General features: G+C 40.9%; 1 protein-coding gene across 6 annotated transcripts in view; it reads left to right on the forward strand.

Moving 5' to 3' along the window:
• ARID1B (AT-rich interaction domain 1B) overlaps nt 1-18,725 on the forward strand; it is a 339,818-nt gene that overhangs the window by 248,536 nt on the left and 72,557 nt on the right. For all 6 annotated transcript variants that reach the window (XM_054196537.1, XM_054196539.1, XM_054196541.1 and 3 more), the window contains 2 exons: nt 1,606-1,695; nt 17,657-17,836. In XM_054196537.1, coding sequence (XP_054052512.1) covers nt 1,606-1,695; nt 17,657-17,836 — 270 coding nt within the window. The remainder of the gene's footprint in view (nt 1-1,605; nt 1,696-17,656; nt 17,837-18,725) is intronic.

Here is an 18,725-nt window from a genome sequence, read left to right on the forward strand (position 1 = left end):
CATTTGCATCTCTGAGACAGTTGTCACAGCTGCTCCCAGTAATGTTGACTGTCATGTTTTTTAGTGCAAATGCACCTCATCTGAATAGCTAGGCAGTGGTTACGCTCTACATTTTATGGATTTTCTTTTTGTTCTTTATCAGTCTGGCCTTTCTTTAGAGTCGGTGCTGAGAGCTAGTTGCTTTGAGGCTGGGAAGTGGATGGGGCAGAGCAGACACGTTTGCTTTCCTGCGTTTACGTCCAACTTGGGGCCCTTCATGGCTCTGAAGAGTGAGCAGCCCCTGCTAGCCCCCGTCAGCCGGGCTCCCAGCGCCAGGACCGGCCACGGGATTCTCGCTTCTGCCACCGCAGAGGGGCGGCTGCTGAGCGTGAGGAAATGAGTCTCAGCAGGCACAGATCTACTGCCTGTGTTTTTATTCTTTCCATTTCTTTCAAATGGAAAACAATTCTGAGCAGTTTCTGAGAATGAGGGGTATAAATCTGTCTGCTGCTATTTATACCGCACTCATCACTACAGTGTCTAAATGCTTAAAGTACCTATTTGCTCCCTAACCTGAGGTGGTCTTCAAGCTGCTTGGGCTGTCAAGATCAGGCGTGCCTCAGACCAGCAGCGGAGAGGAGTCCCAGGGGACATCCAGGTCTTGTTCTCGCTCCCGCTCGGGTTCTGGCAGGTTGGCTCTTGGGCACAAGCCCGTTGGGGTGTTGTGGCAGCGGGAGGGTGTCAGCGTGGACCTCCTGCTTGACACGGTGTTGAGTGGTGACCCAGAGGAGTGGCTCACAGCAGTGCAATAAGCACCTGCTTTACTGTCCAGTAATACTGAAAGGGGAGATTTCGTGTCCCCAGCCTCACAGACAGCACTGTGAGTGCTGTTCTTCTCTGGGTGGATAAACTGTGTGGGTGTCTTTTGAACGAAGCTATAAAAATGGGTCTGTCTGTTCTGGGTGGGTATTTTAATAAGCAAACCTCTTCCCTTTGCCTTTATTTGAATAATAAGATACACCCTTTCTGTCTGATCTCTTTCAAACATGCTTCAGTTTCACCACGTGCACCTACGTATTATTCTTTATTCCCATATTCTATGTGGACTTTCAAATAATATTAAAACCACTGATTCATTGAAATACTTTCTAAACTGTTGTTAGTCATTTTTGTATTGACTGAATTTTTCATTGGTAATATTGTTGGCAGCAGTCCATGTCTGCCTGGCTGGAGGCCAGTTTAAGCTCGGCAGGATGAGCCCTATTGTTCAGCAGACTTGGATTTTGTTAAACTCTCTAACAGAAATATGTGTCAGGAGATTTGCAGCTATAAATTGGATCATGTCGGTGAGGTTGGGAACTCGCTTAATACGAAATTGAACATTTTGCCATGCCTGTTGCTAAATATGTTTATGCATGTTTCCTCCGTGGGTTTGGGGGGGCGGGGTGGGAAGGGAAAAAGAAGAAAAAAACCTGAAAAAGTCAAGACCTGTTGAGCTCTGTCTTTACCTTATACAGCTGGTACTTTCTTTGATGCTGAGTGGTTGAAAAATGCGGCAGGGCTTGGTTTTGTGCATTGCAATGTTAAAAGCAAGTCTGTTTTCCCTTTTTTCTCTGTGTGTTACAGGCAGTCAGATGCCACCACAGCCTCCTGGCAGCCAGTCAGAATCCAGCTCCCACCCTGCCTTGAGCCAGTCACCAATGCCACAGGACCGAGGTTTGTTAGGTGTTGGGGCTTTTTTAGTTGGTGCCAAATGCAGCCTTCATTTTAAGTCACACATTAGCAAAGTGAGATTTCCTGGTATTTCTTTTCTTTTCCCAGGGAAAATAATGACAGTCCTCATTGTAAAAGGCTCAGGGGGTTTCCTTCTCTGGGGAAAGAGCAACTGAATAGCAGGTTTTACCAAAATATAATTGGAAACAAGGCTTTCTCAAAATACAGTGAATGCCCAGAGTATAAAGGCAGTTTACTGTAAATACTTGATTCATATCCTAGAGAATTCAACTTTTTGTTGTCTGTCTTGGAATTACAATGTATAGAAATAGTACTAGCTGCAAGCAGTGCAGTTTTGCTACGGTTCTTAAAATTCTCATCTCTGATGTCTTCGCATGGTCTCAATAGCTAGTCCTCTAGCCAGTTCTAGAAATAAAAATATCTTTAAATATAAAGGGAAAACAACTGTTTAGGTGAAATGGTTCAAGGATTTGGAAGTCTTGCAGGGGTAAACCTTGCAGGCAACAGCACTGTTCTAAAAGGATGGTTCCTAGCAAGTGCTCACAAAAATAAACAGAGCATTTTTTTTTCTTAATGTTACCATTTATAAACTTTAAGCCCCTTTCCTTTTGCCTCCTTCCTCCCTAGCTCATGAAAGGTAGTTGTCACAGCTTCGTTGCATGGCCATACATACAATCAACTGCTGTAAACTGGGCATCCTGTCCATGCAGTGGTTAACATGTGCCAGCAACAAGCTTGCAAAACAGACACATGATAACTGTGATAAACATGGAGTTATTTATGAAATGCCCCTCCTAAAATGTCTTGCTACCAGAAATATTCCAAGTAGCACCATATGGGGATACCATAAATACAAGAAGTTTTCTCACAGTGAAACAAGTTGAACTCACAGAATGACAAATTTCTGGGATAGCATCCAGGAGGAGCGAAGAGGACTCACAAAGAAGAGGAGGGAGTCTTAATTTTTGCTATTTTTTCTGGGTTGGATGTCCCCTCCTCCAGGAATGCTGATTAATAAGAACACGAAACACAGAATTCCACACTCAACTCGTTTATTTTGTTTCTTTTCCAGTCGTTCTTTATACACAGTCGTTAGTGCAGGGACTTATTTTCTCCTTAAAAAATTTTTAGAATGATGGACATGTTTGGTGAAAAAAGAATGGCCTCAGTACCCATTACGGATACATGATGTGTTGTGGGATGGAATGTCACAGGGCAGTGGGAATGGATCAGATTGAGGCTTTGAAGACCCAAGTATCTCAGAAAGATGTGTGCATTTTCTGGCACGACTGGGTCTTGGCACAAAATGTTAACACTGCCCAGTAATAATTATTTCTGCAGCGTGTGTTCCTCACCTGGCTTTGGGGGATGACAGAGCTGGAAGGATCCAACCAGTCTGTTGCTGCTGTAGAACAAAAATGGGGGTCATTGTATGGTCAGAGGAGGCAGAGGGATATTCAAAAGTAAAACAGAAAAGACAGCTGCCATAACTGGGAAGTCGAACAAGTAAATAACAGTGAGAGAAATAACATTTACAGATTGATTTAGTCAGATTCTTTCTCTGTGCGGGGTGGTGTGTGAGAATTGTGGTTAGAGAAAATGTGTTTGGGAACGTTGCAATTTTTGCACTCTTCATATGCAAAATCTGATGTAATATGCATGATCCTTGTGACCCAGCTTGTACAAGACGTCCGTTTGTTTCATGCAGCAGATATGAAATTTGTAACTAGCTAGGTCATATTGATTTTGAAGAACATGTTCCCCAAAGCTTCTCTAAAGTCTGTGCTATACGCGCATAAACATGCGTGCATTCCCTTTTGCGCCCTGTCATTGATTAGAGGCTCCTTTGAAATGGAAAACTTCACCTTTTAAAAAGGCTGTTACATTAGTTGATTCCTCTGCTTGCTTGAACTGGTTTCCACTGAACTTGAAGAAAGGAAAGAGGGGGAGTGATGGGGACTCAAAGGGAAGGTGCTTGTCATTTACTGATAAAAACCTGAGCAGAAAATCGTTGCTGCTAAGGACACCTGATCCATAGGCGTCTGTTACAGTAATTTAAACTCTTGGTTTACTGATACACTTTCCCTCAAAAAAGAAAAGAAAAAAAAAAGAAAATGAAAACAAAAAACCCAGAGACCCTCCATAGGATAAGGTAATATAGTTTGGTTTAGCACTTTGTATAATATTTCTTTCCTTGTTTAGAGAGAAAATTGAATGAACAAAAGACTACTAATCGTTTCTTGAGCAGAATCCTCTGCTCTCAATACTTGAAAAAAATGTTATTTACCAGATATTGTGAAGCTTGATTGACAGGTGGAGTCTGAGCTGTAGCACTTCTGGATGCTAAACCACTACTTCAAACCATTAAGTTTACACTTATTTATTTTATTATGAAAGTGATTGATTATATTTTACCCTACTTTCCATGGTTACTCAGCACCCAGCTGGGATTTTTATGTTTGCCTGCCTAAGACTATACATCCCCTGTCATACAGGGGCAATGAGCATATTTTTACATGTACATTCTGTGTGTGAGGGAGAGGAGTGGTAACCTATATGTGTATGTATAGTAATAGGAATTTCTTGTGGGACTGGATTTTTTGCGCTCTTCAGCTTGCTTTTTATATAGCTTATTTCATACTGCTTGTAATAAGCATAAAAATGCTTAGTTTTTTTAAAATAATTTGAAGATTTTTCATGTCCTGCTCAAGCTGTAGGACGTTTGTACCTGGGTCAGTGTGAATGGAGCGTGCTATTTTCGGCAGCCCACTTCTGTTCTCATCCCAGAGTTAGTAACTGGCCACTATTGTTTGATGCCCAATCAATGAAACTTTCTCAGCTCTACCAACACGTGTTGTCTACCTAGGCAATAAGAAATTGCATGTACTTTTATGTGCATAACCTATGTCTCATCTGGCGTGTCTTTGGAAGTACCAGGACTTGGAAGTAAAGTCCCATATACCCTAATGGACTGTCAGAGCTGGAGAGCTCTGGAGACAGAGGAAGCAGGCTGTGCAGGTCAGAAGTCTCTTGGAGAAGCCATGCCCGCTCACCTACACGTGCATTTAACTGCTGCTGAATCCCAGCAATTACCATTACTTGGTGATACCACATGAAAATGTAGGCACGACTAATTAAGCTAGTCATTAAAACTTGCTATGCTTTTGGGGGGAAGGGGGATGCCTGTTTTGCTCTTTGTTTCTGATACAGCTACCCCAGACTTTTCTTTACTGTGATCAAAATCAGGGTTTTCATTTTTCGTGTTTATTGAAGTCAAAGCTTTTTATAAACTTTAGTTACATCAGCCTGCAGAGGTAGGGCAGCAGTGATACCACAGCTGTCATAACCATTTGGCAAATAATTGAGGCACACAGTTGCTTGAGTTCCCTATATTCAGCCGTACCATCTTATCTCATCTGTTTGGGTCTTGGAAGCCGCACATTGAAGATCTGCTTAGTAGCCAAAACGGCTCAGTGAGTTAGAAGTTATTTGTATGGAAGAAATAGAAACCCGGCATATCTAAACTGACCCCCTAAATCAGTTTCCTAAAGCTACAGTGTGAAAAAGGAGCCTTCTGTCCCGGCCACTAGCTTGTACTCCCATTCTTACTTTTGTAACCTAACAGAGATGTCCATCTCTGTATATGAATACTTACCTATGCAAATACCAATAGGAGAATACGTGTCACAGTAATGATGAAATAGGCACTTTTACCCCTGCAGAAATGAATGGTTCCTTACCTAATTTTGAAAAAGCTTAGAAAACTTACCTACTTATAAGTAATATTTTTCATGCTTTTCCAGTTGGATATGTACATGTCAGGTTTCAGTCTTATATTAAAACAGTGAATTGGGAGCTCCTGAAAACCATTGAATTTAATGGAAACAGTTAATGACTTCGCGTTATTACTCCAGCAAGCACTCTCATAATGGGGATACTTAAAGAAGCCTTATTTATTAGTGCAAATGTATATGGGTCAGAATTAATTTTTAAAAAATCTTTAATTGTTTTCTCCTTATAATTTTCACAGCGGTACGTAGTTAAATATTCATGATAATGCTGATGATATGCTAAAGGTCTGAAATAGATCTACAGTCTCAAAATCAACACAGGTTATTTAACCCTTTTCATCTAATGCACCATTGGGGACTTGCTCAGTAAAATCCCACAGCACTGGAATAATTAGAAGATAGTAATGAGGATTTAATTAGTCCTTGAGATATGCTGAAATAGGACCACTGAGAACTTTTCTGTTTGGACATGGATTGCAAGCAGAATTGATGCCGTTGCAGCTGCTGTGATGTGCTGGAAAATGTATTCCATTGCTGGAGGCAGTTTCGTGGCACCATTCTGTGCCTGTCAGATCTATGTGGAAAGTGCCTGGAGTAAGCACCTCCAAAATTGTTGAATAGTAGCCTTTCTCTTCTCCGTCACCTCCTCCCAGTACCTTTTCTTTCTTTCTTTTTTTTATGTCATTCTTCCCGCCCTAGCTTTATTTCTGTCTGTTGTTGACATGATCCAGCTTTTGAGGATTGTTTTACAGTTGTATGCTCTATTAAAAACATATCACAGACAGGGACAGGGAGTAAGAAACTGCAGCCTTGTAGGAGTACAGGTGTTATACTAAGCAAAATTTGGATCTTTTTGACACAACTGCTTGTAAGCTTTATCCTCAGATCTAGTCCTTATTTAGTATTAGATCTTCACGGAAGTGATATTTATCAGTAGCTGCAATGTAGTAAATTTAAATAGCTTTTTTGGCAGCCAAGATGTTATCCAGCAAGAGGTAGTAACAGATGGGATGTGATCAGGCATTTTGATGTTCTCTTTGTGCTTCCCTATAAAAACTAAGTAGCAACTGAATTCCTGTAACTACAATTTCCTCATTTGCCCATTAGATTTCATATAGGTATTTTTCTCCCCTTTAACTGTTTTCTGGGCATGCTTATTGGTACGCGGTCATCACATAAACTCCACTGTCATGTATTTTCTTCTAACAAAATATAAATGTTTTTGCTAGCGTGGAAGACACAGAATACCAATCTGATGTTTTGCACCTACAATTCCTGGTCAGATTTATGGCTTAATACTGACATTTGATGGTAGAGATTCTTTTCCCTGAAATCTATTTTCTTCTTAAAAAAAGAAACCAGAAGGTAGAAAATAGATCAAAGTATTCTTATTGCTACAAAAAAGATACTGTAGTTTGCCTTTAGATCTCATAAAGACTTTTTCCCTGAGAATACGTTTTTTGCTCTCATTTGGGGATTTGGGATCTATTCAGAGCACTGAGGAGCTAGAGAATAAAATGATTCTTGTCATTAAAATTCTTCTGCTTGCCATGTTAACGATGACACCACTTAAGGTTGAATCAGACTTGGTAATAAGTTTACTTGATGTAGACTGAAGTGTTTCATGCTCTTAAAGAAAGATGCTTGAGACATGCCCTGAGTGCAAAGCCACAGGTATGTTTGAGTGCCTCTTCTGCACATAGCCGTCTCCACTCGGGTCAGTGCGGAGGAGCTGAGCCCCAGCTGGTATGCAGGAACACCGTGCCAGGCTGGGAGGAAGTCTCCATGCAGAGAAAACTGGGGTTAGAGGAATTCTGCCCTCAACACAGCCAGAAAAGTGAGTCATGTAAGGAGGAAAGGCAGGTTTTAGTTGAAACCGTCACGTGTCTTTACAAGGAGTTATTTCATTGCAAGGCTAGCTCTGTAAAACATCTCCTTTTCATCTCAAATCACATGATGAAATAGGAACGTGATGCATAGGAGCATACAGAGCTGATCTGTATGTGAAGGCAGAGCCATGCAGTAGAGCCATGCACTAAACTTCTTTGGTGACTCAAAAAGTTACACTCATTTTTCAATTTAGTGAGTGCTAAATTTATCAACAGTCTTTAAAAAGGATCAAGACATCATTTTTTTTTTACCAGTGTGTTTTTAATTTGATTGTAGAAGTAGATGTGTAGTGCACAGAAATGTAGTGTTGGTCTGATGAGCAGGTTTTTTAAATGCATAAACACTATTTTTATTTGCTATTTTAATTGCAGTAGCACCTAAGACCCCCATTTTTGTACCTGTTTGTATTGTACTACATCATGTAGCAAAGCACCTTACAGTGTGTCTGCTTTGATTAGTAAAAGGTTACTGGTTTTCACTCTGAGCTATAGGAGTGAATAGTTTTGTGTCTGTCTGTCTCTCAAGCATTGCAGGAAGACTGGCTTTTCTTGCCCGAAAGAATTAGAAATGATGTTACTCTGCCAAACCAGGTTAATTCTTAAAGAAATCAGTTGCCATTTCATGATGCTGGTTTCAGGCTGTACTTGGATTTCAAACACATACCAACCAGTCTTAGCTTTAGGTTGATCTGATTAATTGTAGCCTACACTAAATATACAGCAGTATTGGCCATCTGCAAGAGGAACGGAAGGAGGAAAGGGTATGATTTACATGTGATAAGCCACGCTGGGAGAGAGCAAAACTGCAGAAGTAGGATTTGAAGTAGATAATAATATCTGTACAATCAAAACCCGGAATCGGGTCTCCCAAGTAAATTTTGTATACTAGCAGCTGGTCATTGCTTTCTTCTTGCTGATGTTAAATCTTGTTATACTTGGGGATGAATCTTTATTTCATTTTTTAAACTAAATTGGGGATTCTCTCTTTGAGATTAGGGAGCAGAATTGAATTATTCTGAGAGAGCTTATATAGCTGCTAGCAGAGAGACTTCTCAATAGAAAAGTTTCCACTGACTTCATTAGGCAGCCGTCAGATTCCCTGCCTCTGGGCTCAGGGAGCGAGATAAGCCACAAGCAGTCAGTGATGAAGAACTTGACAAAGTGACAGTCGATGTTCCTGTCACCAGGCTCCATCTGAAGTTACTGGGTACAATCCGTGTCCCTGGGACAGTTTCCTATTGTGGCCTATAAACTGGGAGACGCCTGTGATCTGCCTGTTCGACAGCACTGTTGTTTCCAGGACGCTCTGGTCCCTCAGTACCTAAGTTAACCTTTTTATGAAGCTTCTCTAAAAATAAAGAACTTCTCATCTAGGACCCTTTATGTCTTCTTAATATATAGGGCAGTGAGCTGAAATCCGTATAACGTATGTATTAATAGCTCACACTGGGTAGTTCTTTCAATCCCAAAGGATTCCAGAAAGCTGCGGAATAAACAGTCTGTCAGGGGACAGCTGCAAATCAAGGAAGGGAAGAATCAGTCAAATCATTACTCACGGTAAAATAAGACTGAGATGAAGGCATTTTGGGACTGAGGACAACACGCTGATTTTGTATTTTTGAAAAAATACTATGATTTATTTTATGTGTGTGCAAGACAGAAAAGACACATCATGTGCATTTTATTCTTGTCCACAAAATCCATATATATCTCATCTTATTCAGTATATTTACTTCATGAAAAGGAAGATCTGAGTTGATCCATGGAAGCTTTGAACAGGAGTCTCCAGGGAGGGTAAATTTTTCAAACCTGAAATTTAGACCATTAAGCCTGCAGGCCTTGCACATTACACGTTGAAAAATGCCGTTCCTTCTTTGCTCTCCTCCGTGATTTTCATAAGTATGCATGTTATTAGGGAAACTTAGACAAATGTTGATTGTATAAAGCAGACAGACTCCTCAGGTTTTTCATGTTGCTGCTTGGATTAATTCCAGCAGCCCAAGCGACCTACTGAAATTGAGGATTTGCTTCGGCGGCAATGGGAAGGGCAGAGTGGGATGCTATTGTACTGCAATTCACCGTTACCCTGATTTTCCGAACACCATAGTAAAGCATCTTGCGTAAGGCATGTTACAGTAACAAATTAAGTGTAAGATGGTGGATGAGCAATGCATTTTTGTTTTGTCTGTGCATCAGCATCTCCACAAATGTCTTTCCTTCTCTGCCCTCAGTATAGCGCTTAAAATTTACATCAGAGAGCATTACGCAAGGTTTGCATTAGGAAAGGTTGGAGATTTCTTCCCCAGCTACCATCTGGGTAATCTGTCTCATCCTTCCCTAGATTCTAATTTATCAATGATAGATTATATGAATTTCAAGGCTAGGCAGTAGCAGAGGGACGTTTAGGGGTGGGAAAAATTTAAACATTATTGCATGCTATACATAGCCCGGGTTTTGTAATATCAGAGAGAGAAGCAGAAGAGATTCAGCCAGTTAACCTAATAGCACAGCTGGTAAAACACTAGGGGGTCTGGGTTAAAACCTTAGCTAGGTCATTAGTTTCCATCTTCCCTAAAGCTATTCACATTGTGAAGAGAAGCAGTCAGACAAATAAACAGTGAGGAGACTGTAAGATAGATATTAAAGCATAATAAGAAAATACTTTAAAAAAAAAACAACCAACCAGTCTAGCGCTTTTCTTAAACAGAACATTGATCCTTTTGTGAAAAGGAGGAATACCGCAGTGATCTTTGCAGGAAGCCCAAATTTTGCTAAGGTGATGTTTTTCATAACTGCTATTTCACATAAGCAAAGAAACATCCATTGTTGAATGGGTGTGAAGAAATGTGGTGGCCATTCTGCAGTTATTAGCAGCTGCCAACATGAAAATGTCCAGAGACCAAAGGGACCATGTCACTGTTACTCCTGCCCAGAGAACTTCGAATGTTTTTCGTGGCACCCTGATGGTCTTGGAGAAGAAAACAAGGTTTTATTTGGGCTGAAGAAAGAGCTCAGTGTAGAAATTAGATTTCTTTTCTTCATGGTAAATGGGGAAACAATAAAGAACTTTCCCCTAAAAACTCTTTGGGACTTTTTTAAGAAATAGATTGTGAAATAAATGAGGATTTTTAAATCTTTTTTTCAGCTTTTATATGAAAAGTAAAAAACTTAATATTGAGAATATTATTACCCTTCTTGTTAGAGGCTAAACAATAAGCCTCTTAATTTCTCCTATGTAAGTGGTCTCAGGACACTTTTTTATGCTGCTACCCTTCAGTTGCCCAAGTCGCTTGTCAGCAGGAGTGTTCACTCGGTACCAGGGACATTAGCAAAGATGTAGTGTATTCAATACTTGAGCATTGCCCAAGTCAGTGCTACTGCTTGGGAGACATAGAACAGGTTCATACCAGAGCCGTCCAAAGATATTGTATTGGTGCAATGCTGTAACTTAGCTGTGCTAAATATGGATCAGAATCTTGTTTGCCATCTGTTTGTGAAGGTGTTTTATTTATTTGGGGTTTTTTTTCTTTTTTGCCAGCCTACTAACTGGACAGAAATATTGAGAATTAGTATTTGCATCATCTAAGTGAGGCTTACGCTCCAAGCTGGTCTGCTCATGCTCACCAATCCTTCACACTGTAGTGTAAATTACTGAGTCCGATACTCCATGTATGACAAACATAGGTTTCATATGTGCTGTCACCAGTCCAGCTGGGCATATTTTAGGAAGGCTGTCTTCTGGAAAGTGAGAATAAGAGCTGAGGAAAGTACATTATCTTGAATGTAAAGAAATCGTTGTGCCTGCTTGCTCTAGAGGCCAGTTTTCTTCTGCCACCCACGTGGTTTCACTTGATTTACTTGGGTTGTGTTCTGGTACGTGGGTTAAACCTTCCCCAGTTTCTTCATTGCTGTTATTTGTTTAGACTTGTATAAAATTTTTGGCTGCTTAGATTTTTTCCAGTATCTAAATCTCTCTCACTGTGTCCTTTTTAATGTGTATTTTAAGTAGCACCTTAGGGAGGTACCATGCCATTCTTTGCCAGTAACAGTAAGTAGTTCGTGGCCAGGTAGCGGTGGCCCCCCATCAGGAATGGCACAACAGTATTTTTGTAGCTCCTGCAGTCTGCAAGCTGCTCACATCCAGGTTTGAACACACAGTTTGGAGATGTTCGTTCCAGCACCATCGGCAGTCTGTGCAGACAACCTGGGTGCATATTTAGGGTCCTGATATGTCAGGCTTATGTGAGAGTAACGAACTCTTTCAGTTACTAAAACATTTCATTAGCGTGTGAATCCTGTTCTGTTGGATGTTTCCTCCCAGAGCTCTGAGGTGCTGACTGCAGACATGTTTAGCTGGGCAAAAACCCAGACCTGGTTCACCAGTCCAAAGACTTCCTGAGCTGTCCTTGCCATCTGAGATGGGTGGGCTAGGGAGAATTTCAGTCTGTGATCTTCCCCAGCATCCTGCTGTGATAGCAGGTTGCCAAATTTTATTATATCCAGTGCACAGAATATTGTTTTTTTTGTTTGTTTGGCTTTACCCTGCCACTTCTGTCTCCGGGTTGTTTACCCATGGACGAGCTGCATTTGGGAGTCGCCGCTTTAGATCCGTCTCAGTTCTGTTGTATTCTCTGGTGAAAATCCTGAGAAAGTGAATGCAACCCAAACGGCTGGCTGAGGAAGGAAAGTCTGCCAAAAACTGTTTCATGGGTGTGCAAACATTTGTTCTTTTTCCTCAAGGGTACTGGCCAGTGCCTTGCTAACATACCAAGCATCAGAAATTTGTGTGATTCCCCCCAAAACTACAACTTCTTCTTTTATAGGTAGTGGAAAATGTGTCTTTTCATATATTTAAATTTTTTTGAGATTATTTGTAAGTAGATAATTTTATGTTATTTTTCTCTAACTATTTGTTGATGAGTAAATGCATCCAGTCTGTTTCTGCTTTTCTTATTCTGTGATTTTCGGAGTAATAGCCCCTTCTTTAACCTCTGCCCTTGAACAAGAGGAACTTCCTTACTCCTTACTCAGAAGCATTTTTCAGTTGTTTCGGTCCCAAGCTCTGTCACTAAGCATCCCTCTCTAGAAAGAGCAATAGCCTGATGTATTTTTTCTTATGTAAGTTCTTTTTTACCAAGTACCTCATTTTTTATTTATCAAATGCGTAATTTAATGATGATCTGTTGTCGCCGTAAACTCCAGAGTTTTCCTGAGCTTAAAATGAGTAAGTGTTCCACATGTTTTCAGGCTTAATTCATTCATGAAAATCAATGCAGTACTCCTGGCTAAATAAAAAGACCTCTCATTGACTGGGGTTCAGCGTGTGCCAGCGGACAGTTGCCGTCCATCAGCGGATATGCAATAACTTGTTACTTTGCAGTCACTTCCTTTGCGTTTGAACTCCTGCTTTCCTGGAAAGGTTTTTTCATATTCAAGCCAAGACTTTAAAATACCGAAAGAATCCCTTTCAGATTTTACAGCAACACCCAACACGTTCGGTGGGTGTTTGTCACGGTTAGCGCTAAGGAGATAGTATTCAACAAACAGATGATTTTGTATTGGTCAGCGTACAGATCTAATTAAGACAGCCTTAGTGCATAATTTTATGAAGCTTTAGTAACTTACTGTTGTTTATCTGGTTTGTGTATACATATGCATAAGGGAAAAATAAGATTTTAAATGTTTTTACAAAGGCATCATAAATGGTATTAGCTATATGATGTATATATTACCAGCTGTTAGTACTGTATAGGACAAGAGAAGCTTCATTTTTGTCTTTTCCTTTATCAAGGGAGCAGAAATACTGCTATCGTAAGCATTACCCATTTTGTATTTTTTCCCTGTATGTTGCTAAAAAGAAAGAAGAAAAATATGCTGCTGCCTGACCATTTTTAAAACCTTGTATGTACGTTCTATTTGAAGATGCAAACATATTTTATTATAGACAGTGTGCTAATTGTTAGTAGTATGCTACTGTTACATTTAGAACTAAAAAAATGCAAAGATGACTCCACAACTTAAAATTGGGTTTTAATAAAGACAGCTATTCTTTAGGTACGTAAATGTAGTATAAAAAATAACTGAAAAGGGAGAGAATACTTCTGGCAGGATGACTTTATTCAGCTACTCCCGAAATAGCTTAGTTTGCCAAAATACACTCAAGTGTTTATTCAGTAAGTAATCTCTCGTCGTGATGGCAAGTAAAGCACCATCTGTACCTCTTTTATCACTAATATTAAGGGAAGGGAGTAGATTTGTTCACTGATGAGCCTGTTGCCATTGCAGTTTTTAAAATCTTGACTTATAACTGTTTCCTAGCAGTTTATTTAAAAGACAAAAAAAACTCACCTTGTTGTCACAGAGGTTGACATGTCAGATGCAGTCTGGTTGTTTAATCACTCCACTGCCTTTAGTCCAGTGCAGCTATAATGGAATCCTACTTCCCTTCTTTACAAAAGCAAACTTTATCTTAGATCTAATTTTCTGGAAAGAAAATGTATTTCTTTTCGTATCAGTTATAAAATGAAGTTGAACACTAGGGAAAATGTGTGTAAATAAGGAAAAATGAATGTGTGCCAGCTGCTCCCTTTCATGTCTGATAAGATTCCTAGAATTGATGTTGTTTTCTCTTTATGATGCAAGAATGTTAATGTCTTGACCAGGAATCTGTTTTTTCTCTAAGGCATCTGAGCTTTCTGCTAATATTTGAAACACTTCAAACTCATGCACTGATCTCTGAACTTTCACTGGGCTCTCACGGAGGTAGATGAGGATAAACTCCTCTTTGTTGTAGTGGAGTCCAGATCACAGTAAAGACCTGATCTTACCTTCTTCTCCACATCGCGTCTATAGCTGAAGTGACTCATCTGCTCTCTGGAAAGAAACTGGAGCATGTCCTGTTTTAAGGCCATGCTTCAACATACCATATAGACAGTGATAGAAGATAATATGGCACAGCTGTTTTTCCTGAATTTTCCGTAATTCTTTACCTGTCCATGATCAAAAGAAGATAGCAAAGCCAACCTCATTTGAGAGGGATCTCATACCATCTGGGATGATGAAACTCATGCCTCCCCTCAAAAGCTGTTAAGGAGTCTATTCTGTTCTTGTTGTGTTAATCAACATCTTTGTAAACTAAGACCAGAGCATGAGTTTGAGTAGTATTACACAGTTATATTTGCTGAATTGTTGAATTACTCGTGTGCCCCACAGCATGGTTTTGGCTGGTGCCCGTGAGCACTCACCAAACCACAGCCCAGGGCATGGATGAGGCAGCACAAGGGGCTGCGCACAGAAGTCATATAGATAAGACTACAAGGATTGGGTGGGAAGGTTCAGCTGGATGGACACGAGCGTGACACACCACTTTCCAGGCCAGGGAGTGGTCCTGGCATGTTTTATTTATGACTGTACACGTAGCCACACAGTCCACTCGACAGCATCAGAAACAGATTAGGAGAAGTTCCCCAAAGAAGAGGTCATTTGAGTGGAAGCATTTATTTCAGTTATTACTTGAGTCCCTTCAGGAGCCTTTTTGACAACAGCAGAGCTGGCTAAAACTGATGTTCTCCATGTTCTCCATTAGACATTAGTTCATGTTCTCCATTAGATTCAACAACCAGCAGTCCCTCTGCGTCACTACTGGAAATCACTGCAACCCTGCAAACGATAGCTTTTCAATGTGTCATCCATCCTTGTGGTGTTAAGAAAAGTACTGCCTGCAATAATAACTGAGCTGAAAAACCTTTATCACTAGCACAATGTTCGGAAAGTTATCTCATATAGATTAAAAGGCCCATGGTGAACAGAAAACCCTTACTTCTGTACTAGGTACAGGAGTAACCTGACTGTCTTTATAATAAAAAACTTAGTGTGACCAGTACAAAATTTTTCATTTAAATGGATCCCATGAGTGTGATATATATGGTGTATGTGTGTCGGGAATGCGAGCATTTATTTCATACAGACATACGATTGTATTAAGTTTCTAAATTAGTTACAGCACTGTCGGCAGAAGGCGTAGGCTTTGTAATAAGATTTGTGCGCAGGGTGGAACTATTTTAAAAATCGAGGGGTCTGTTTTAAAATAAAGCTAAGTGGAGAAAGTCATACAAGCTTTCCTTTGCAGAAGCGTGGAGTTTTCCAACCAGTACAGACCAGTTTCCAAGCTGCTGTTTTGCCCTCGGTTATTTGCCGTGCCACGTGCCAGGGCCTGTGGTCCGGCTTCCTCCGGAGCAGGTGCCAGGCTCTGACTTTGCAGTTCAGGTGTGATCAAATCCCTTGTCTTGGGGCTTGCACAAAGATCAGGAAAACTCTGTGCGTATTCTGCCAGACCTTGCTGTTGTTAGAGTTTTAGCACGTTACAGGTTGAGCTGTTCATAGCACGAAAGAACTGGGCACAAGGGGGTGCAAGATCATCTCAGCTGCTGTTTTTTCTCCTTACGACCTGCGGAATCGAGCTGCTTGTCTCTCCGGCTGGGTGGAGAAGTATGCTATATAGCAAAGGTTTGTGGAGAACTCAAAAACTGTTTACGTGTTTGGACCGAAAGCCTGATCTCTGGTAAAGTACACCCCACCTTGTACTTCTGCAGCATGGATAACTGTCCCCTTTCCTACAGCGCTTTGTCACCAGCGTACAAACAGGGAGGCTGACCCGCAGGAAGGCGGGAAGGTCGTTCGCCCAGTGTCACTTATGGTGTCCATAACAGGAGTGCTAGGATGAGAAATTTACTTCGTCAAGTTCAGGACGTGCTTGTTGGGGCTGTGGTCCCTGCAGAGAGACCCCTGAGACACCTGGTCATGGAAGCCATAGCACCTTGAAGTTTCCAGTTATGAGTTTGCTCACGTGTCTGTATGTGGCTCATCAAAAATTACCTCTCTTCATTAATCAGGCGTTGAGCATTTGGTCTGTGTGACGTTTGATGCTAACCAGTGGGAGGACACCCTGGCACTTCGGGAGAGACGTCCTTCTGCCACCTCTCCCTCCTCCTGTCAGACACTTCTGCCTGCCTTCACAACTTGTCTTTGCCTCTCTCTCCTCTTTTCACTTCTTTTTCTTTTCCTGATCTTCCCTTCAGCAGCTTCCAGTTGTCCACTCACTGTCAGGGGATAACCTTACCGTACCTTACCATACCTTACCTTACCTTTCTTCTGTTCCCTCCCTCATGTAAGGAAAGGTGTCCCTAATGCTGCCAGGTGAGGTATCTCTTGGCTGTCAACCTCACACCTCCCCACACGCACGCCACTAAAATTAATGGAGGGGAGAGGAAACGGGCACCTTTCATAAGTAACACTTCAGCTCTCTGTGGCCTAAAAGCGCAGGCACCTGCCCTGGTTGCACGACGAGCCGCAGTGCAAGCTTTCTCCTGCTCTTTGTCTCACCGGGCAGCAGTGGGACATGTCCCCCACCTTGCCAGCCACAGGTGAGCCCCCATCAGCCTCACGGGGCGCCGGCAGCAGCAGAGCAGACGCTGTCTCCTTCGGTATGGTCATGTTTTGCCTCTAGAGAAACAGGAAGGTGAAATTTAATATGCAAGCAGAAGAGAAAAGAAAGTGAATTTCCTCCAGAAATCAGACCTCGCTGACTCCTCAGCACGTCCTCCTCAGCATTGAAAGCAGCACTAAAACCTTTCAGGTCCCTGCATAGACATTTCATGGGCAGGGATTGCAGGATTTTTCCTGGTTCGTCATGGAAACTTAAAAAAAAACACCACAAAACCCTCTTCTTCATTTCATAGGCTTAGGTCTGTTCCTTTATATGAAGCTTCTAGATTTTACAGCATTTCACTAGGTCTTTTGCTGTAGCTTTTGAACCTTAAATTAAATTGGGATTCATTAATACATTTACGAAAGGGAAAAAGGAGAGAGTCCAATACAGGTGTGCTGGGAACAGACCAGAAGAAGGACCTAGAGCACAAATACACACCAAAACGACTTTTTTTCTGGCTGGTATGATTAGTATTCACATAAAGGGAAATTTTAGCTCCTGAGAGCTGGTGTGCAATAGGAGTATTTACAGTGGATTTCTATATGCTGAAGTTACACATTTTGGTGGCAACATATAATTTTAGAAGTTATGATACTCACACCATAAGTCATGAGGCAAATTCCCTACTACTTATTAGGTAATGCAGATAATTGCCTTTAATTTTTTTACCTAAAGATTAACTAAAGAGGGTTGGCTTTTTTAAATGTCAAAGATTTCTTAAATAAAGAACAGTTACCTGAATATTAATTTTTGCTTTGGCGCTTTTTTCCCTTTAGGTTTTATGGCAGGCATACAGAGGAACCCTCAAATGTCACAGTATGGACCTCAGCAAACTGGACCTTCCATGTCACCACACCCCTCACCTGGAGGCCAGGTGCATCCTGGAATCAGTAGCTTTCAGCAGAGTAATTCAAGTGGTACTTATGGGCCTCAGATGAGCCAGTATGCACCACAAGGTAAAATGCTTGCTGGTAATACATATGATAATTTTTATATATTATTTTTTTTAAAAAAAAATATATATTGTGTATGTAGGTAGGTATGTGATTTCTTAAAAACACAAAAAAAAACCAAAAAAAAAAAAAACCTCACACAAAACACCCTCCCCCCAAAAAATAAACCAAACAAAACTGTCATTCAGAGGTGCAGCTGCACCTTGTGGAAGAAGCTGCTTCTGTTATTAGCACCTTTCTCTGTATAAAAATAGTGACCTTAAATTAGGCAAGGAAATGATGAATCTGTTGCATTGCCAGGGCCAATGTTTAGGGGCCCAGGTATGTCATCTCTGCAACAAGGCCACGTTTGACCAAGCGTGGAATAAGGGTCTCAACACCGATTCCAAAATAGGTCTTCTTTTCTTAGATGGAATCTCAAGGCCAGTCTTAAATTGTGTAGTGACTGTGAGGGTTAAAGTCTTCTAACGAGCATAATAATACAGCGGCTACTGTGGGAATATAATATTGAGCTCTAATGCATACGGTTTGTGAATCTTAACTAACCCTTCAGACTGAGAGAGACAGTTCCTTTTATTTTGCTTGTTTGACAGAATTGTTGGAGGACTAAAACAAAAATAGAATACACAATTTCTGCCCCTGGACAACCTTGAACTTGTCTATTGTTTTGCCTTTAATGGATAACCTTTATAAAGTATGCATCTGTTTAGGGGTTTAATGAAGTTGAAGTCAAGCCACAGAATATATAAGGGGCAGTATTTTCTTTAGAGATGCATAAAGAAGCTTTTCTATTTCAGCACTTCCTACTATTGCTTTCTTACTTAATATCCTCAAAAAGAACCGGAGACAGTGATGGGAAATTCTGTAAGGGCGGGCTCGGTGGCTTGCCCAT

Source organism: Rissa tridactyla, chromosome 3, assembly GCF_028500815.1.
Source record: "Rissa tridactyla isolate bRisTri1 chromosome 3, bRisTri1.patW.cur.20221130, whole genome shotgun sequence".
NCBI classification, from domain to species: Eukaryota; Metazoa; Chordata; class Aves; order Charadriiformes; family Laridae; genus Rissa; species Rissa tridactyla.